This window comes from Ammodytes marinus (genome assembly GCF_949987685.1).
Source record: "Ammodytes marinus genome assembly, chromosome: 1".
Taxonomy (NCBI): Eukaryota; Metazoa; Chordata; class Actinopteri; order Uranoscopiformes; family Ammodytidae; genus Ammodytes; species Ammodytes marinus.
The window spans coordinates 24,355,909-24,377,473 of NC_137230.1; the positions used below are offsets into that span (position 1 = coordinate 24,355,909).

Genomic DNA, 21,565 nt, shown 5'->3' on the forward strand with positions numbered 1-21,565 from the left:
ACTTGGGGGCACACACTTCCCCACATACAAATGCTTACTACCGCAAAGACTTATGGTCAGTAGTGACCCTCAAGAAAATGTTTAACCCGCAATGTAATACTACTACTACTACTACTACTACTACTACTACTACTACTACTACTACTACTACTACTACTACTAATAATAATAATAATAATAATAATAATAATAATAATAATAATAATAATAATAATAATAATAAACTGAAAGGAATTTAATGACCCTGCCACCCTATATCAACTTTTTTAGCAACAGTCAAATGAGGAAAACTGAGTGTCAACTGTACATCAGTGTGTATGAACTAAAACATTTATTTTTATTTTTGTAAACTTAGCATTCAACCCACTGCGCGGATGTGCCATTATCTTAACTACCTTATGATCAGACAGACACATGTCTTCATTTGGCTTCTTCAGCTCCCTCGCTATCTCCAGCTCCAGCCGCCGTTGCTCCAGTTTACGCTCTTTGTTCAGACGCTTCTCATCCCTTTTCTCCTGCCGCAAGCGCTCACGCTCCTACAGAGTCCAAAATTCAAGGGGGCATTAGGGAAGCAAAGCGTGAGCATGTGTGTGTGCATTCGTGTGTATGTATGTGTGTGTGAAAAACAGACAAGACGGTTTACTTGACTTTGCTGAGCAGTAATAGAATTCAGCCTAATGCTGCTGTGCATTCAAAAGGAAAAGTGCTTGAGGGCCAGAATCTTTTGACTTGGTAAGTGTGTAGAAAAAAATATGAATGGAGGGGAAGAGCGCACAAAAAGAAGAGAAAGCGGGAATCCATCCAGGGAATAATGAATTGGGCCCTTTTTACAGAATGGACTGTATGTGTTTGTGCATTTCTTTGTGTGCTTATGGACTACCTCGGCTTTCTTGCGAGACTCAACAGCCTTCATCAGCATTACGTGTTGCCTCCTCCTCTCCCTCTCCTAGAGTGGCAAAAGACAAAGGCATATTAACGAGCACACACCGCAGACTCAAGGTCGACTAAATTTAGTATGTATTAATGTCAAAAATTGTGATGCACTAATTTTCAATTGAGGCACCACACTTGAACAAACACAAAACAATGCTTCACATGTATACAATGTCACGTGTATGGTGGAAGCATAAGTGGAGAGTACAGTAGTACGACGACAACCAAAAAGCAACACATAGATGCGATACAAAGTAGATGTGATGACAGGCTCAAAAAAGAGAAAGCAGCTGGAATCGGTGACGGCGCCTCTAAACTAAAGCTGACACAACAAAAGCAACAAAATGCTGGTTGCCAGAAGTCTTCTGATATGCCATGTTGGCGTTACAGTCAAAATAATGAATTGTATCAGATGAGTCAATTCTAATGTTTATTTGACACATCATTCTCAGAATATTTGGTGAGGGGGGCGACAAATACAAATGGCTGGTAAAGGGATTGCTACAAATAGAGCAGTTAAACTTCAGTGGTTTTGGCAGCTTATGTATTAGCACAATATGTGACTGCTGAAGATGAGACATCAATGGTGTTCTTTGGTGCATGATACACAGTCTACTGCAAAAGGGCACATGATTCACCGGTGACTGACTATCATTTCATTTGATCTCTTTAGGTTTACCGCTCCACCGTATCAGACTGTCATTCCCTCTGTGATCCACCAGAAAGACAATTGCTACTATTAGAGCTTGCCAAAGACATTTCCAGCACATAGTGTCTATAAACGGGCTCTTTGTGATGATTGTTTTGTCAGTGTGATATACAAACAAAACAGATGATATGCCAGGCACTCTGCTACAATATTATAAGTTCATTTTTGGTTTCATTTTTCAAAATATGGAAATACTTCACAAAGCACAAGTTCAAAAGGGACATGAAGCCAGTGGCATTCAGCTTCTTCAAGTTCATCACAAGCGCTGGATATGTTGACGATTACTATGATTTTAAAAAATCTACACTAAATCAAAAGCAATACAAGTGAATATGACAACTGTATCTACCAGGATTCTTTCATGTTTGTCAATTTGCCCTCTTTTTTGTGCTGCGAGTGAAGTTATAGGGAGTTGATGCAACAATTGGCTCAGAGTCCAGCCAGAAAGGCAGACCTGTAGACAGCTGCGGCTGTGTATGAGTGAGAAGGGCTACAAGCAAGACAGCACGGCCAAAATAAAATGCTACACGGAACCATATTTGTCTCCATGGTGGAATAGATTGTATTGTTGTTCTAACAGGCTATCAGGTCTATTTTCAAGCAATGGTTAGTGCCGCACCTCACCAAACAGGGGGGTCTGTCTGGGACTAGTATCTCCACCATAAAGACAAAATGATTCTCAGTAGCTGTTTTCATTCGTTGTGCAGAGTACAGGAACAGTGAATGACAGAGAGGCTGGGATGGGGGCAGGTTAAAGTCCAGCACTCTGTGGACTGCAGAACAGATGCACGGACGAACAGACACACGCTCAATGTCTGGGCCCAAATCGTCAAGCACTCATGGGTAACACAGGCTACTCCTATACAACAGTTAGACAATGTATGTGATGGATGGAATCTCCTCGAGTGCACTTTCAGACAGTGAGTGTGGATTGGCTAGCAGTCTTTGCAATGCATTCTGAGTAGAAGGGGGGGGGGGGGGATGGGGGAGCGGGACAGAAGCTGCCTGGCCACCGTGACAGGGTCAGTTGTCCCTCAGGACAAGCAGATGGAGGCAGCATACTGACTCGTTTTCTCTTTTGTTGGTTTTGCTGGAAAGCCATGCAGAAGAATGTAGTATGACAGCAGCCAGTGCTACACTTAATGCATTGCTATGACAACCATAACACAACCAGTTACACGATGCAGGTGTTAGATGTACAAAAATAAACATACCCATACCATATCTAGTCTATGCCTCTCCAACTCCTAGCAGAGAGAGTTGGCAAAATATTATGGAACAGAAATTATATCCAACACCATTAAGCATGGGTTTAATAAAGAGACACAATGAAGACTTTCATTTAATAGATGTTTGCTAATTAACCACATTTTATATAGATATACTCACACATGCCTGTAATTAATCCACATACTCTAAATACACTCAATCACTCTCTTTCTTTCTCACACATACACACACGCACACGCACACACACACACACACACACACACACACACACACACACACACACACACACACACACACACACACACACACACACACACACACACACACACACACACACACACACACACACACACACACACAGGACCGCTGCTAAGCTTTTGGGTGCCCTAAGCTTAAATTGTCAGTGAGCCCCCGTCCCAACACCAAATTTTTTGCCCTTGCAATATCTCTGCGGTGCCGTGCTCACCTAATCAGAAGCTAGGAATGGTCCTGGTATAGTAAATAGACATATTTTAATTGGCTGAAAAAAAAAAAATTCTTCACTTTTGATTGGGTGGGCAGGCCCACCCTTGCCCCTTGGCTGCCACCAGCCCCGCTTGCCATTATGAATCGCCATTCAAAAACAGCTTGATAAAGCTGGGTAGGCTATAATTGGGGGAAACATCTAATTTGCCCAAATTGAGTGATAGGTTACATAACTAACAAAAAACAACGATCATGTTCATAACTAATTTATATATTTTTTGTAATCTAATGATTATCATTATTTTTTTTTAAGAAACCTCAATTTTGGGGGGGCCCCCGGATCATCTCTTTATCCTTTGTAATAAAAATAAAAAAACAGACACACACACACACACACACACACGCGCGCACAGTACACACACAATTCCTATTCAAGTGAAGTCTGAGGTAAATGGTTTTATTCTGCAGTAACTATTACGTTCAAGAGTATGAGCACGTTGTAGTGAATGCCTACCTGGTGTTTGAGAATCTCTGCCTGATGTCTCCTCATCTCTTTCTCCTGGAAGGCGAGAAAGAGAGGATGAGGGGAAAATCAATAGGCTTCCATTGTGCCAATATCATGAAAATCGCTACAGACTGATGGAATTTCAGCCCGTTTCAAAAGGGTGCCTCTAATTTTATTGCCAGCACCTCCTAAGTAGAACAAATCCCACATGGTGGCACATATGAAATCATCTATTTCACGTTGATTTTTGTCAAAAAAAAGCGTTCCCTGCCACATACTGTATGTATGAATGAATAACTGTGATTCTAAATCTGTGCCTCAAAGGGGTTTAGATAAAAGCCTAAACATACCTTTATACGTTTTTCTGCCTCCATTATTTTGGCATTGGTGACTTCTTGCTTCTTTCTCCGTTTGGCCTATCAAATAAAGATTAAAGTCAGTAATCACAGATACAGGCCGATATCAATCAGTCTTGATGTGAGGGCTTTGCTGCACTTAAAGTGATTGTTTGCAGTTTTCCTGCTTTGAGCAAAGATTTTATGCTTCTGAATGCCAGAGAAATTTGTAAAACACAGCGAATGAATAATGTATCTCTTTAACACCTAATTGTGAATATGTTGGAGGCTTCCGTTAAGCGTGGCTTGTCAACCGTGTCAACTCAAAATTGATTTAGTCCTGCTAAAACACTTTGAAGCTCCTACAGTATAATTGTGTGTGCCTCTATATGTGTGCACGTGCGGATGTGCATGCACCTTTGCATGTGTGTGTGTGTGTGTGTGTTGAAAACAGCAAAAAAAATTCTTTCGACCCACTTATGCTAAACTGTTACTGTTGTCTGATGAAAAAAAAAATCTTTTCTGTCCAATTTAAATCAGGTCTGAAGAGGCAGCAACAGCAATTTTAATATTCAACAGCCGTCAACCAAGACCAATTTAGCATTAGTTCCATGTGGAATTATGCCTAAGAAGACGCAACTCCCTCCAATGCATGCTGCTGTTCAGTAATGAGCTTTAGGAAGATTAAAACACTATAGACTGAGGGGCTGTAGCAATCCAGGAATGTTCTGCTTAATCAGGAGGTGCTGTTGGATCAGATTCTGTACCTCCAAAATTTGCTGCGCCCTGTGTTCTTTCTCCATCCGAATCTGCTGAATACGCTTGATCTTTTCCTACAAAAAATGAGAGAGATGGAAAGACAGAGAGAATCTCTTAATATTGCTTTACATTTTAGAAATTGGGAAACATCCTCAGATAAAATCACTTTCTAACCACTCTTTTTTCAATTTGGTTGGGCAAAAGACACAACAGTATGTTTAGCCCTAGAAGCAATGATGGTAATTGGGAGGCAAGCTGTAAAGTAGCACAAAATAACCACTCAGCATTTTCCAGGAGTGAACACAGGGACTACGTGGGTCAGGACACTTAGATGAGGAGGAAAGGAGGAAAAAGATTTGTCGGCACACATTTAATGCCAACTCACCTGCTGCTTGAGGATCTTGATCTTCTCTTTCTGCTTCCTTCTCTCCTCCGCTGCCATGATAGCTAAAATAATGAAATCAGTGTTGTTTGAGTGTCTAGAAGAATGACCTACAAAAGCAACTAACTGTTTTCATATCTGAGAGAATCACTGTTGTTAAGCTTTGTGTATTGAGGAGGTCTCACTGAAATCAAGATGTATTTTACACAAGAGGCCGAGAAATTCTGAGAACTAGGTCACATGAGTCAGTCACACAAAACAAAAATAAAACTCACAGACCCACTCATTAAAACAAAGAAAAACATTATTAAAAATAATAGCATGTAGATTTTTCATGTCCCTTAGAGGCACAAGCGACTAACTCCAAGTGGGAATGTGCAGAGCAGAAACCGAACACACAGAACGCAACAATAATATAAAAATAAGTATAACTTAAGAATCTTCATGTAGGCACAGAATTGAGTGAGTTGCTCATTCGAAGTTAGGATTTCAGACGGACAGGGCAGCTTAGATATAGCAGATAGTTTTCAGGTCACCAAATTCATGCAATGAGCTCATTTCCGTATTGAGTGAATTTGAGCAGCTGCAAAAGTTTCATCAAAAATGTGTGAAGTGACATTGTAACTGTGGGAGTGCTGTGATGTTAAAAGCACAGATCTTTTCCAGTTTAAATGTATTTGTTCGTTTTACCAAAAAAGCATATAAAAAGCCTGGTTCTCGGTTAAAATGAGGGCTAAACAAACAGAGATTTTTAAGACGTCAATGTTGTGTACGGGAAAATATATATATGAAAGCATAATGTTTTAAAGCAGCAGGCAGCAATAGAAAATGAAGATTAAAGCTGGAGCTATAAAGTGATAAAAATGAATAGGAACACAAACAAAGCCTATATAAGAAGCATTAGTGTCCTAAGAGGACATGCTGGTCTTCAGACTTCACACATTTAGATCAAGGTGGTTCCAAGTGACCAACAACCTTTACAGTCCTGTGCTCTTGTCAACAACAAACACACACACAAGAAAACGTGTGTTTACCTTGCTGTCTCCGAGCCTCTTTGGCTGCACGCGCCAGTGCCTGCTTTTCCAGTTTTCTCATCAGTTTCATCTGGGTTGCCTGTCGGGCTATTTCTGCACAGAGCAGGCAAAAAGACATGGTCAGGGAGAAATTTACAGGAGAATACCTTAAAGCTGCTGTTGACTGACTGAGCATATTTGACTGAGATAAGTCTCTAGCTTTTGTCAAATTTAGAAAAAATTATTGACAGACGCTCAAAACCAATTTTTTTTTGCTGATTAGGATTAACATATATTTATGCAACTAGTCCATCGACATTTTAAAATACTGAGAAATACATGATTCAAATACTTTTTGCAAAGGTACAACTGACTACCAGAGGCTTCTCCTTCTTGTAATAAAAGCATATGTCGTTGTGTTATAATCAAAGCAACAGAAAACCAAGTAACATCAAAAAAAGACACAATGATTCAACTTCAAAATCATCTATGGTACTGTACATACTATTACTATATCACTGATGTAGATGGATGTCTGATTTCCATATATGAAAAACAAATTTAAAGCCATGACCGATTCCTTTGTCTCGGCTACCTGAATAAACGTCCGCTTGATTAATGGGCCCACACTCTTATGACACACAACAACAACATATTTCAGGGCTCATTTCCTCTGCTAACCTTGAGCCTCTAGTTTGCGCAGGAGTTTGACCTCACTGGGACTGGGGCCTTCGGGTACCAGTGGATCGCCCACATTGGGGGGCCGTCCCTTCCTACTACGTCTGTTACCTTTGGCGCCTTCGCCCCCTGACTGACGCTCTGAGTTAGGAGGACGGCCCCTTCGACCTTCCATCGCCAAAATGTGAGGAATGACCTCCTCTTCCTTCAACAGACTCCACTGTAAACCCTAGAGAGAGAGAGAGAAAATGTAGAGATGCAGAAATTGGGAAGGGTGGCAAGAGATGAACAGGATTTCATGTGAACAATTGAATCATGAGCTAGCTGCTAAGACAAATCTGGGTTTAGTCAAAACGGGTTAAAGAGCAGTGTTCTGTTTTGAATGATACTTTACTTTATTATACTTTATATAATAAACAGTCAAAGTCTGGCTAAACAATGCATTAAATAAGAATTGCTAATTTACCGATCTGTCATTTATCATCTAGTGTTTTGCGTGCCCCTGCATTTATGCTTGGGTATTTTCTCTACTCCACTTCCAATTATAGCCACATCCATTTTCTAACAGATCTCTTTGTGTCACAGTCACTAGTGCACATGGCATGTTCTGTATCACTGGTCACCTGTGGAAGTAATATTCAGGTGATTATTATTACATGTATCCATGCACAGTGAGAGGTCTATGAACTAGGACTACTGATTTTGGATTTTGGTTGATTCCTATTCATGCCCTAATAGTGACTGCTGCATAAAGCTTTGTCTGCCACTAGATGAAAAGATGAACAGGGATCAGGGAGAAAGAGAGAGAGATGAAAGGCAGTCACCTGGGGTCCTTCTCTGGCTTCATAGAAGTCACCAACCCTTATCTTTGCACTGAAGCTAAAATTATCACGCGTGATGCCACTTATTCCATTTCTGGATAGATACTACAGAAGAGAAAATAATAATTGCGTTGGTTTAGGCAGAAATAAAATTGTGAAATTAGCGACATTGAAAAGCAACGGGGAGGCACTAGATTGGGGGAGTTGGGTTACAGTGTGCATCTTTGCAGTAGCTACTAATCATTATAAAAGCAAGGGGACAAAAAAAGAGCAAAAGCTCTCAGGAAAGAAAAACGGTTCTGACCTTGGGGTGCACAATTCAAACCCTTTCTTATTTATCCGTGGCAATTCTAGGCTTTTAAGTGCCTACTGACTGACGAGCAGTGAGTGAATGAGTACACATGTTTCGCTTTGCACCACAACACTCAAAGGCAGTTCTGACAATTACCGTAGTTGAGCTTTTGATGCAGCAAAGAAAATTAAATTATATTTTAGAATATTATATTCCATTAATATACTTTGCAAAAGAGGCCAGAGCTGTGCATCCCAACAATAACCATTTATCTTTTTTTCTGGGGGGGGGGGGAGCAGGGTGATAAAGGAAGAGACAAACAATGAATCCAATAATAATATCAACTCTCACTATTAGGGTCACAGAAAAGCGGGGTGGGGGTGGAGTGCAGCTGGAACGAAAGCATAGATAATATAAAACAAATCCTGATGCACAAGCATTTGTTTGTGAGCAGTGGAGATGAGCAGTGTTTCAAATATTAGCAAAAAATATCCTCTAAGTAATAAATCATAAACAATGCCGCCCACAGTGATTCCCACTTTAATCGCTGCAACCTCGACTACTCATCTGTTTGCCTCAAAACATTTGCTTGTGTATCATACATGCAGACTAAACTGCTCCTCTGTGAGGTACCTTCATCACGTCTGGGTACTGCCTTAGTTTCTTGCCACACGGGCCGTAGTAGGCCACATCGCCCTGCGGCCGCCCGCCCCCTGATTTGATTCTCGTTTCTCTCCGCCATCTGTTGCAAAAACAGCACCATTGTTTGGAAGAAAAACTGTGTGTATTGTACATTTGTGACCATGCGTGGATGTGATCATGAAAGATCGCACACTAAAGTGAATTGCTTCGAAAAACGCTTGCTTTCTCTCTGCCTCTTGTACATACCCTAACTCCAGAGGTATCATCAACTCCTTCTCATCCATCACCCTCTTCCGCTTTCCTAAGCCTGTGAAGAGACAAGAGTTCAATCATCAATTGGACAGCATAACCATGACTGGAAAGCTCACACATACAGTAGCAGCCCCCACAGTCAAAGCCACGGACTCTCCAATAATCATACCTGGCAGAAAGCCAAGAACACGAACATATAAAAGCACACATTGGCCTTTCGTATACACTCAATTTTCTGGGCTGCCGTGTTAAAATGTCAAAACGTCTATTGCTCTCCCGGTAAATATGAACAAGAGTGAATTTCCATCACATGGCATATTGTCTGATGAACTGTTTCCATTTAAAAGAAGCATTGGATAAATAGAAAATGACTGACGGTATGGGGAAAGACTGGAAATGTTGGCTTTAATCATTCCTGACATGCTACACATATGTCCTATTTTTGTTGATCAGGTTAATCTCACCATATTTAAAGAAGGCTGAAAATGAACCTTGCTGCTGTGCCAAACAAGTAGTCAGGGCTTTACCAGGGCATGTACCTACAGGACCTCAGAGCTCCGGTTTGGCCACAGCACACCAACTGCCTTCTCCCTAACTTCTTTAGAAGTAACAATCCCTCTTTTATCATGGTAATGACGACAGGTTGTTCAGTTAACAAAGCATGGCCTCTGCAGAGCATGAGTAGCAGTGAAGGCTACATTTAAAAAATATATTTTTTAGCAATTTTTATATATATTTTTTAAATATGATATCCTATTAAAACCAGCCATCATCCCACATTTTCTACACTTAAGTGCGTACAGATTTTCAAAACACATTACCTAATGGAGAGGCTAGGCTGTAAGAGGAAGAGCCTGGAGAGCTGTGATAGGCCAAGGCACTGGAGCTGGTGACAATGGTGGGTGTCTTGATGACCTGCAGGTTGAGAGGGGAGCAGCTGGTGGCGGTGTGATTGGTTGAGGTGTTCAGTAGTTCTGGGCCTTTGGTTAGCCTGCGGGGAGCCATCTCCTTCTTAGACGATCCGGACGGCAGCAGCTTCAACTCCTTGACTTTCTTCCCGGAGATGTCGCTGTCTGAGTTGCTGTCGGACTCTGGAAATGGTCCCGGGATACAAAGTAAGTGGGTAAGGAGTTGATGGTGCAAAATTAAGGAGGTATCAATTCACCCACAACAAATGCCGTTGAAATAATAAAACAAAACATTTTGAATGATTGTTTTTTCTAGCGTATCAAATGGAGTTCGGACAATCATGCATTTCAACTTCATGGCCACACAAGTTTGACATATTATTAAATAGGATAATGAATTGCTTGATAGGGAGAACTAATCACAAGAATAATCTGTAGTCAAAACAATTGTCAGTTGCAGCTGACAATTGTCAGTTGCAACTGAGCTCTTGATTAAATTGTTTTACTGGTGTAAATAAAAGGTACAAACCTGACAGACTATCATCTGAGTCCTCTTCATCCTCCTCCTCCTCAAGGTCATCATCCTCATCATCCTCATCATCTCCAGAGTCGTCAGATTCCTTGTTGGCCGGGAGACCAGCCGTGGGGTTACACATCCCAGGTATCCCCATCCCGGGAATTCCAACTCCGGGGATACTAACTCCGGGAATCCCGATCCCGGACTCTCCTCCGCGAAACAAATCCACTAGAGACTGTACCAGGTGGTTTTGAGAGAAGCCCTTCCAGGCAGCTAAAGGATCTGCTGCTAGCCCCTGACCCTGACCCAGCACTGGGGTATGTGCCTTCCCCTTTGAGCTCTTGTTCTTTCTGGACCCATGGCCTGTGGCATGGGGTGAGGTAGTGGGAGGCTGTCCCGTAGCCCCGGCCTGGGCACTAGCGTGGGTCCTGCTGGCCCCTGTACTCAGATTGACAGGCATGGAGCCAGGATCAGAGTCGCACTGAGGAGACTTGCCCCGAGAGGCAGAGTCTTTGCGAGGTTTGGTGATGAGGGCCAAAGGTGCGTCCTGAGTGGTGCTTTGGATGACTCCATTGGGGTGGTGGGGTTCAGGGAGCCCCAGCAGGGCACTGGACAGGAAGAGATTGGAGTGATTGTTCTGGGGAGCGGGAGGCAATGGCGATGAAGACAGAGGAGATGTCCTCTTGGGAGACTTGTTTGGCCCCTGCCGCTGCTTCTTTAGCTCAGCTGGGAACGTCTGCCCTTGGGACATGAGAGTCTGGGAAATGATAGAGGGAGAGAACAAGGAGAGGCATGGGGAGGGAGGGAGAGGCGGAATAGGAGGAACAAAGAAAGGTTTTTGAAAAAAAAATTAAAAGAAACGGGACAAAGTGGAGTTGCTCTAGCTGTCAGTTTGCATCACTGTTGATTGTTTGAGCAGGTGACAAAACCACAATGCCGAACACTGGTACAGTTAACTGTGTCTAAACCCATTTCTGAGAAACAAAAAGAAGAAAAATGCAGTTACCCAAAGCATTGTGCTCAGCCAAGTTCATAAAAAGACACACTGAGTATCTCTCCAAAATTGTAATTAAGTGTCTGTACATTTACACTCTGTCATCATTATCATCATGCAGCTGGTCATGTTTGCCTTTACTTTTTTTCTCACAGATGACACGTTTGGTTCAAACTGTGTTAAGGCAAAGGCAGGTTAGACTTTAACGGTGCACTTTCGACTGGATGTGATATGAAGTGAAACAAATCAATTTCACAGACCATGAAATACAGTAACAGTGCTGAAACCACAGGGGGAATTTAGCTTGTTGTAAACTTCTCTATACTGGTAAAACAGGAAAGGGGAAATGATTTTCATCTCACAAGGTTTAGCTTATTGATTATTGTGCTACCATTCATATTTCATCTAAGGAAAGGGAATTGTTTTGTGTGGTAATAGCAGAGAAAAATGTCAATTGTTATTCCATTCCATCTGAGCCAATTGAAAAATATTAATTAAACAGTACAATGTGAGTGAGGATGCAAAGCATGCCTCATGGAAATGAAACTAAAAGCATTAGCCGTTGAATCAACAAGCTTTTCTTTTGAAGCAACAGCAGAGACCAACTGTAACCACTGTAGATCAGTCAAAGGCTGGTAATACCTCAAACACATAGAAAGCAATCTCAACACATAGACCATGGAGCTTAATGAGCTATTTATTAAAGGAAGTTCAAATTTGACATATGTGGCCTGTAGCAGCTTTACAGTTTTTTTCGATCGCTAAACCACAGTGGGCACAACTGTAGCTCAATGTGCAAAACTCTAACTACAGTCTGCACTACCTACAGTCACTGGAGCTGAACAGTTCACTTCACCTGCAAAACAGGTTCAGTGCAGCAAACACTATGAACCAGCTTCATTGAGATATAACACACACTGTCACTCAGAACCTGCTCAGTGCAAACACTAGCATCAAACCCCAATACACAAATTACAAACTTTTAATCTTTACAGTTTGAATAATTTGAGTTATTTCACACAAATTATGTAATATTTTCTTTGATGAAAGGGTGACATTCTTTCATATGAAATTGTATATTTTATAACATACCGCAGGGTTCAACATAACTTTTTTTTCCTACTGGCCCGCCGGGCCAGTGGATCCGGGTTTTACTGGCCCCTTGTATATTTTCACTGGCCCTGCACACACTTTTTTTTCTTCATAATTTAGTTTCAATAATTATAATACCTGTATTAGAAAAATAAAGAAAGATAACCAGATCTAAAGGGAATATCTATACTGTAACAGTATAGATATTCCCTTTAGATTTGGTTATTTTTCTTTTAGTTAATTATATAAAATGTTGATATTGCTCATACACATAATATAAAACCAGGCAAACATATTGAATTAGAAGCCTACAACTGAAAGTATGTTGAAAGAGTCGGCCAGTATTTTAAAGTCCAGTAGTTTGATGGTTGTTTTTATTCTTGAATTTGGGCAGTTTAATGAATAGTTCACCTGCAGAAGTCATGTTCAAACATAAAAAAAATAAGAGATGAAGGTCTGATCATTCTTTGTGGTGTGGTAGGCTGTTTTTATTACTTTCTCTATATGCATTAGGGATGTGAATGTGTCGACCGAATGACCGGTTTTCCACTTGCGCTCAAGTTGACTTTAAAAATAGAATAGAAATCCGAAAATCAGTGGGTTATGCCGTTTTTTTAATGGGAGATTTCACCGTGTATGTGAGTTCACGTCTGGTCGTGAGCGCGCTGCAGGAGTGTCACTTCTCCATGAAGTGTCAGCTTCACATAAGAGTCCGGTGTGGGACCATTTTTTCAAACTATTGATAAAAAACAATGCAGTGCAAAATATGCAGCATAAGTTAAACGCTCGTCTAAGACTATGACGTTAAATCACCTTAGAAACACACAATGCCTTCATCCGATCACAGCAGCGTTTCACCGTGTGATCTCGCCAGCGAGTGAGCCGCCGCGCAGATGAACTGTGGTTTGTGGCTAAAATAATAACCGGGGATATTCTCCCCGTTAGCGATTTAAATGGGAAAGACTTCCGCGATCTGATTGAATGTCTCGAGCCTGAAAACACAGTGCCAAACTGCGCGACTATAGGAACTGTACAGTGAGCGGAGTCCCTCCGTTCGTTTCTGTCTACAACCGACACAATCACCGGAGACGCATTCACAGCGTTTAAATAACGCCTCTCATTACCATTGGGGCTTGCATGCAAATACTGTAACATTACGGCGGCAGATAAAGGAAAAGCGCAGTTATCATTTTCTGCACCTCAACCTCTGCTGTGGTGGGAAGAAAGAAAGGGGGCAGATTAAGTCGATTGATTTGTCGACTCGCAGGCGGACGGTAGGCAGCTCTGCCAACGGAGCGAGAGTGCGCCCGCTTGTTGCTGCGCCTGTCAAAATGCCCACGCATCGGTTGTCCACTGGCCTTTCATTAAAAAATATATTTTATATTAGGTTTATTATATTGAGTCTTAAATAAACACTGCTTTCATTACGACTCTGAACGCGCATTTCAATGAACCATGATGTAGTCTACAAAAAGATACTGAACTGTGATTGGCCAGTCACTGGCCCGGGCGGGACAGTGACTGGCCAATCAACTTGCCCTGCATATGATTTTACTGGCCCCGGGCCATCGGGCTATACGTTATGTCGAACCCTGCGATACCAGTTTTTTTAGGAAAACGAAAAGAAATGAAAATCAGAAATTTGCTTCAATAGATACACATTTTGTATATTTTATTGAAAACATTTCCAAATGTAGTATTTATCTGTGTAAATATTTTATAATTGTAATACATCAATTCCTATAATGTTGTCATTTACTGTAAGGATGCAACTCTAAGCTGTTTGTTTGCTGGAAAATTTGTATTACAGATGCAACTTTTTTGCAGATTGGGTTGCACTCTCAACCAATGATTCACAACAGGGTCTATCAGTGTAGCCCTTACTGTATTTCATCAGACATTACAGCTCTATGTCTTCTAGGTCTTCCTACACACATCCACACTCTCACTGCCACTCTTCTCCCTCCAACAACCTGTCTTACTTGGTCCATTTCCAAAAAAATATATATTTTTGAGCTTTCCCTTTATACTGTATACTGTTCACTAACAAGTCTAAAACAAGACATCTTATAGTGTTTCAGTTGAAATTGCAATCTGCAGTGTTTGAAATGCACTAGGCATTCATTCTGTTTTGAATGTGTGGTTTACAGTTGTGGCAGCAGTGTGTTAGCATTTGAAAAAAAGTGCTGGAAATCCACAGTGTTGTGCAGGCTGTGATTAAGCCATCAGATAGGTGTGTAGAGTTTTGAAAATTGTGTTCAAGTAATGAAAAACGAGCTACAGTTTGGTCCGAATGAACCCCTGCTCTGCATACTGTTGTTAGAGTTTTTCACATGTCGCTCCAGTTGTGCCCACTGTGGTTTAGCAATCGTAAAAAACTGTAAGGTTGAACTACACGCTGAGACAGTGTAATAATGGACACTAACATCCACACGAGTTAGTCCACACGAGTTACATGTTTGAGAGTGCTAACTTGAGAGCAGAAATAAAATACTACATTCTAACAGCTAACTTGTTCATCAAATAAACCAGTGAAGGACACAATATGGAAGGAAAAAAATATTCAAGGGACTAAGCACTGAACTACAGCAGGATATCAGTGACAAGCTGTTGCAGAGTGCATCTTTTTGAACATCCCGGGTGTTCATTACACATTAATTAGTACAAATATGGTCATTAACTACAGTAGACAATCACCCCTTTTACACAGCCAGTGAAAGCCGGGAATATGCCAGAATTTCGGTCCTCCGCCCTGCTGTATAAATGCGACCGTTGCGGAACGAGGGAAGAAAGGTGTGAGAGATTGTGTCGGGAATTTTACTACCTCGGGGGGGGGGTAGTAAGATTTCCGACACAATCAGTTCCGCCTCTCTGTTTAAATACGGTCAGCTTGTTGTTGCGGAACAGGGGGGTGTTTGACGTTCCATAGCCTACGTTCTAAACATGCGACCATGTTAGCAGTTGAAGGACGTGTGCTTAACATTAACCACGGCGGCCTGATGTCCCGTAAAAATCACCAAATAAAAGGAACGGCGTATAATCTAGCTGGTCATAAGGTCCGCTGCTCAATCCAAACCCCCACGCTTCATTTTGCAGAGTGTATGAGTCTATTTCTGCCCAGGGGAAGTTGTACAATGGGAAAGCTAGGCTAAGCTAGGCTAGGCTAGGCTAGGCTAGGCTGCGACCGGATCGCCACCGCTATTAATATCCTAAATCTGAGCGTATATCCACACTTTATTTCTGTCTACAGTAACGTGACTTCACACACTGTGTGTATACGTATGTCTGATTGGCAGATCGCTGCCCTTACAAAGAGACTCGCTCACAGCCAACCTGTCACACAAACACACACAGACAGAGAGGTGAAGCAGTGAGCAGCGGAGTGATTTTTGTCAGTTTGGTTAACAGTCTCAGAGATGTTGGACTCAGCGCGTCGCGGGATCAACCGGCACATCGTGGGGACAGTAAAATACGGCCCTCTTACTGCAAGCTCCAGCACTTCTGCTCTCAATTCACCGGCCAGTGTTGTTGTTGTAAAGCAGCTGACCGGCGCGGCGCTAAATGTTTACGTCACACCAGACGCTGTTTACAAGCACCTCTTTCATTCCGGAACGCTGTGTAAAAGGGGCTACTGATGCGCCAGCAGGCCGGCATTGCTTGGTTCTGTGTAAATAACAAAGCCGGCATATTGGAGTGATGTTGTTCCGTCAATATGCCGCAATCTCTGTGTAAAAGGGGCTTCATTCACATATTCTAAACTCTTTACCCTCCCAAGGTCAGCAGCACAAGAACACAAGACTGTCACATCAAATGCACATGTAAATAGAAAGTCACTAAGATTTTCAAAGATGTCTAGTTGTTTTCTGTGACCAATTCCATTGCCCTTTACATTTTAAATCAAGTATACAAAACAAATATTCTCTCCGATGTCTAACTACAGTTGTGAGAGTTTGTTGCGGCCATGTTTTTACATTTTTAAGAGGCCCTCAGGAACATGTTTCTGTGATACAAAAGTTCAGCCTCATGTGTCTGTGGGCAGCTTGGAGCTTGTGTTAAATAAATGTGGTAAACGGCCACCAAATTACAGTTGTTTTCGATCGCTAAACCACAGTGGGCACAACTGGAGCAACAAGTGCAAAACTCTAACAACACTATGCACAGCAGCGGTTCATGTGGACCAAACTCTAGATCGTTTGTCATTGCTTAAACACAATTTTCAAAACTCTACACACTTATCTCATGGCTTAACCACAGGCTGCACAACACTGTGTATTTCTAGCACTGTTCAAATGCTAACACACTGCTGTCACAACTGTAAACCACACATTCAAAACAGAATGGATATCAGCCTAGTGCATTTCAAACACTCCTGATTGCAATTTAAACTGAAACACTAAGAAAGTGTCTTGTTTTAGACTTGTTAGTGAACATATTGTACAGTATAGGGAAAGCTCAAAAATACTTTTTTTTTGGGAAATGGAACAAGGAAGACAGGTTGTTGGAGGGAGGAGAGAAGCAGTGAGACTGTGGATGTGTGGAGGAAGACCTAGAAGACAATGAGCTGTAATTTCTGATGAAATACAGTAAAGGCAACACTGATAGACCCTGTTGTGAATCATGGTCTCTCATTGAGAGAGGCAGGGTTGAGGGTGCAACGCAATCTGCAAAGATCTAAAGTTGCATCTGTAATACGGATTTTCCAGCAAACAAAAACGTAAGAGTTGCACCCTTACAGTAAATGACAACATTACAGGAATTGATTTCTGTATTACAATTATAGAATATTTACACAGATAAATATTACATTTGGAAATGTTACCAATAACATATAAAATAAAAAGATGTATCTATTGAAGCAAACTTCTGATTTTCATTTATTTTTGTTAACCTAAACATAACTGGTATGTTATAAAATAAACAATTTCATGTGAACTAATTTCACTCTTTCGTCAAAGAAAATATTACGTTATTTTTGTGAAGTAACTCAAATCATTCAAAACTGTGAAGTTTGTAATTTGTGTATTGGGGTTTGATGTTAGTGTTTATACTCTGAGTGTGTTCTGAGTGACAGTGTGTGTTATCTCAATGAAGCTGGTTCATAGTGTTTGCTGCACTGAGCCTATTTTGCAGGTGAAGTGAACTGTTCAGCTCCAGTGACTGTTGGTAGTGCAGACTGTAGTTAGAGTTTTGCACATTGAGCTACAGTTGTGCCCACTGTGGGTTAGCGATCGAAAAAAAACTGTAAAAGAGGTGCTGGTTATGGTTTGGTAATGATGAAGGAGAATAAAAAAAGACAGCAAATCTAACTGCACACTCAGCTCCAGTGCATTAATTAATTACTGCCAATGCGTTAGGAATAACTTTGTTCGCTAAAGCTGACTTTGCATTATATTTATCTTCATCTACAGCTACATCTGACTAACAGCGCAGTGTGTATGCAAAGCACTGTGTGTCATTTGTGTTTTTACCTTGACATTTAAAAGAAGAAAAAAGACATTGTAGAAGAAATATATTCCATGGAAAAACTGACATACTACCTAAGGACTAAAGCAGATATCTGTGAACACTGTTGGGAAAAAATGGCCTGCATATAAGAAAGAGGATGGGTCAGTTTTTCAAATGGACTGAGAAAGGAAAACGGAGAGAAAAAGGCTGTTGAAGGCTTTTTAGTGTGGAGCAGTGTCACCCCGTGTTGTTCTTGTTTTTCAATTTTCGGCTTGTATGTTGTTTGTTCATGTCGTTTTCAGCCTTGTCTTCTATGTTTTTTTCTAACTTGATTGGGAAAAAAAAGGCTAAAAAGACATTACTCAATTCAACTGTAATCAGGCTGGCTTACCTGTTTGAGCCTGAACTCATTGATCTGCGCCAGCGAGGCTTCCAGCTGTTTCTTTCTGCTGGATTTGGCAGGACCGGCGTGCTTGAGCGAGGACTTTCGAGAGCCGGTGGTTGTGACAGATGAGGTGGGACCAAAGGGTTTCGGGGAGGTAGTGGAGCCGTGGGGCGGAGACGGGACGGACAGAGGTCTGGGTGACGAGCAGAGGGAGAGAGGGTGGTGCTGGGGGGAGGAGGAGGAGGGGGGCAGTAGTTTGGGAGCTTTGGGTGACGTGGTGAGGGCTATGGGGGAGGAGCAGGGTGAAGACTCCCTACGGGGCTGGCTGAGCAGTGCCAGGGGCTTTGAGTTGGCAGCCAGGCCGGTGGACTGGATCACACTGAAGTGTTGCTGCTGCTGCTGTGGGCCCTCTGTCCGCGACCAGGAGCTTTGGGACAAGACGGAGGGAGGGGAGACAGAGCAGGGGAAGGGCACCAGGGTCGGAGGGTTGGAGGGGTTCTTCTTGTCCCCAGAGAACAGTCTGTCTGTCTGTGCAGTTCCAGTGCCTGGTATCAAAACCTAAGGGGAGAGGAAGGGAAATTAATAAGTGCTTAGACTTAGAACAAAGAATAGCCTAAGTGTGTGTGTGTGTGTGTGTGTGTGTGTGTGTGTGTGTGTGTGTGTGTGTGTGTGTGTGTGTGTGTGTGTGTGTGTGTGTGTGTGTGTGTGTGTGTGTGTGTGTGTGTGTGTGTGTGTGTGTGTGTGTGTGTGTGTGTGTGTGTGTGTGTGTGTGTGTGTGTGTGTGTGTGTGTGTGTGTAAGGCACTTTGTTTTGCACCTGCACAAACACAACTGATCCCTTTGTATCTTTGCATTATTAGTTCAATTGAACAAAAACTCTTTGAATATCTGCCGCTCTTCTTTTTACCTTTGTTTTCTTTTTTGTCCGCTTCTCAGAGTCAGATAATTCACTCTGTTTATCCTCTTCATCGTCATCCTCATCGTCATCATCGTCGTCTTCGTCATCCTCCGCTAGGTCTTCCAGGTCGCTGCTGAGGGACCCGTCACTGGAGCTGTCTGAAGATGTGCCCGATTCACTGTTGCTCGCCACACCGGTGTCTGCCGGCTTCTTGCGTGGCTTCTGGGTTATGAGGGGGGAAAATTGCAATGATCAGCGTCGATGTATGTTGCAGAACCTCATGCATTTATAACACGTTACTTCTTTTAAAATCAGGCTAAACCTCGATACTGACCTTCTCTTTAGTTTTCTGGATGGGCTTTTCCACCAACTCTGCTGGGTTTTTCTGAGGGCTGCTACGGTGACTGTTGGAAGGGTCGGAATTTTTGGTTGCCTTGGTCGATGCCTGAACAGGGGCCGGACTGGCAGAAAAGCTCCCGGATTGTGTGGTGGGAGGACAGACTCCGCTGCCATTCACTGCCCCATTCACCCCTTTAAAATACAAAAACAGAGGAACCGTATCACCTATCAGCTCTATCGTCTCTGAAAACTTTGCTGAGCAGTATAATGAAATATCTGCAGAATGGAATCAGGCTAATAAAAATATTGATTTATACGTGTATATCATCAAACATGCTGGCTGTGCGAGGGCACAAGCCTGACACGAGTGGTTTACATAATAAAAGATAAATTAAAAGATACTGTGAAATTAAAAGAGTGCAAGAAACAGAGATTACAAGAAGGAACACGAGGGGGAAAGAGGGGGAGAGAGAGAGGTTGACAGAATCACTAAGTGGGGACTGAAAGTCATTAAATCAGTCTTGAAAAAGGAGAAATCTCATCACGGGACAAAGTGGATTTAGCTCGTGGAGGAAGACGACACAGACAGAAATGGAGGGAGAGGAGAGATAGAGGTTAGATTGTTTATTGTCAGTGCAAAGAGCCATTACATCTTAGAGAAGTAAATAATTAATTCACATGCTTCAACACTCACATAACACATTATAGGACAATGTGGAGAATGATGGAGTTTCATTTCAAATAAATGTATCACCTGCTACTGTCCTGTCATAATTCTATTATAAAACCCGTTATCTGTGAATGTGGTGTAATTGTGAGGAATAATGAATAGGTACTCCTAGATAGTGCTGTACCTTTAGATGGGGCATGGCTATTTTTGCCAGGCATCCTGATCTGAACGGGACTGGCGCTGTGGTTGGGCTGGATGTGAGGGGTGTAGAATGGAGGGAAGCCGATGAAGGAGGGGAGAAAGGCAGCAGCTCCCCGTCCATGAGCTTCAGCAGCGCGCCACCACTCTGTTGGAGAAGAGAGGATTACAGACACGTGTTGCCATATAAGCCAACTGCTGCCAAAAAAAAATTCATAATATTTTTTTTTTATTAAAAAAAAAGTTGCTGTCTTACCAGAGAGGGCTCCTAGTTGGGGGTGGGCAGCCAGAGCAGCTGACATGCCCAGGGAACCAAGGCCTCCAAACTCTGGCCGGCCCGCTCCGGCAGTGTAGAGGGCTCCGAAGGCTGGGTGGTTGACCAGAGGAAAGGCACTTGACAATGTGGAGCCAATGAAGGGCTGCTCTCCTGCTACTCCAAACAGACGGCCTAAGACAGATTCAAACCAACCAGGAACGTGTTTAAATGTGTTGACAATGACATGCAATCCATAAAGAACATGTAGCCTATAACAATACACTGACAGCTGATACAAATCAACAAGTGGAAGTTATTCCCAAACAATTACGTTTAATAACCACACAATCTCTTCTGTTCTGTTTAAAAAGAAGAAAAAAAAGGTCCTGCAAAGGAGAAATTGTGCTGTTTTTGACATAACAGGACTATTCATTAACAAAGAGAGAGAAAAATTCTCTTCTATTAGTGTAAGAATGACCTTCTGATTTGTCTTCCACTGAGTGCACACTGAGCCTAATGTTAGGGCAGACATGCTGTTTCAGAGCACAACAGACAGACCATTGCTTTGGCGTGATGCTTATGTCTATACAGTAAAAATATCCACATTTCAATTTCAGAGTATTTTGCCATAATACAATTCCAGCAAACACCTATATCCCAATGCTTTGCGTAGTGATATTTCTTAAGTTTAGTGTGTCAGAATGTGCCACGCTGTGACAAAGACAGGAAATTGTCGGTGAGAAAAAAGAAGTGAGTGTAGACGGCATAACATAATCTAACCTCCTTCTATCCTTTCGGCATTCAATTTCAGCAGCGAAAAATACTTCATCAACATCATCATCGTCTAG

General features: G+C 42.1%; 1 protein-coding gene across 5 annotated transcripts in view; it reads right to left on the bottom strand.

Annotated features, from left to right (window-relative positions):
- Positions 1 to 21,565, bottom strand: part of baz2ba (bromodomain adjacent to zinc finger domain, 2Ba) — a 74,196-nt gene that overhangs the window by 12,674 nt on the left and 39,957 nt on the right. Inside the window, exons 4-22 of one of the 5 annotated variants that reach the window (XM_080025461.1) lie at positions 20,718 to 20,909; positions 20,448 to 20,609; positions 19,589 to 19,785; positions 19,264 to 19,476; positions 18,364 to 18,915; positions 10,454 to 11,198; positions 9,838 to 10,107; positions 9,011 to 9,071; positions 8,756 to 8,864; positions 7,834 to 7,935; positions 7,121 to 7,238; positions 6,353 to 6,445; positions 5,322 to 5,383; positions 4,945 to 5,010; positions 4,193 to 4,258; positions 3,852 to 3,896; positions 2,863 to 2,889; positions 881 to 946; positions 396 to 536 (exon numbers count right to left, since the gene is read on the bottom strand). In XM_080025461.1, coding sequence (XP_079881587.1) covers positions 396 to 536; positions 881 to 946; positions 2,863 to 2,889; positions 3,852 to 3,896; positions 4,193 to 4,258; positions 4,945 to 5,010; positions 5,322 to 5,383; positions 6,353 to 6,445; positions 7,121 to 7,238; positions 7,834 to 7,935; positions 8,756 to 8,864; positions 9,011 to 9,071; positions 9,838 to 10,107; positions 10,454 to 11,198; positions 18,364 to 18,915; positions 19,264 to 19,476; positions 19,589 to 19,785; positions 20,448 to 20,609; positions 20,718 to 20,909 — 3,287 coding nt within the window. Of the gene's footprint in view, positions 1 to 395; positions 537 to 880; positions 947 to 2,862; positions 2,890 to 3,851; positions 3,897 to 4,192; positions 4,259 to 4,944; positions 5,011 to 5,321; positions 5,384 to 6,352; positions 6,446 to 7,012; positions 7,239 to 7,833; positions 7,936 to 8,755; positions 8,865 to 9,010; positions 9,072 to 9,837; positions 10,108 to 10,453; positions 11,199 to 18,363; positions 18,916 to 19,263; positions 19,477 to 19,588; positions 19,786 to 20,447; positions 20,610 to 20,717; positions 20,910 to 21,565 lie in introns of all 5 variants that reach the window. The other 4 variants (XM_080025458.1, XM_080025460.1, XM_080025459.1 and 1 more) reach the window with 4 other exon arrangements.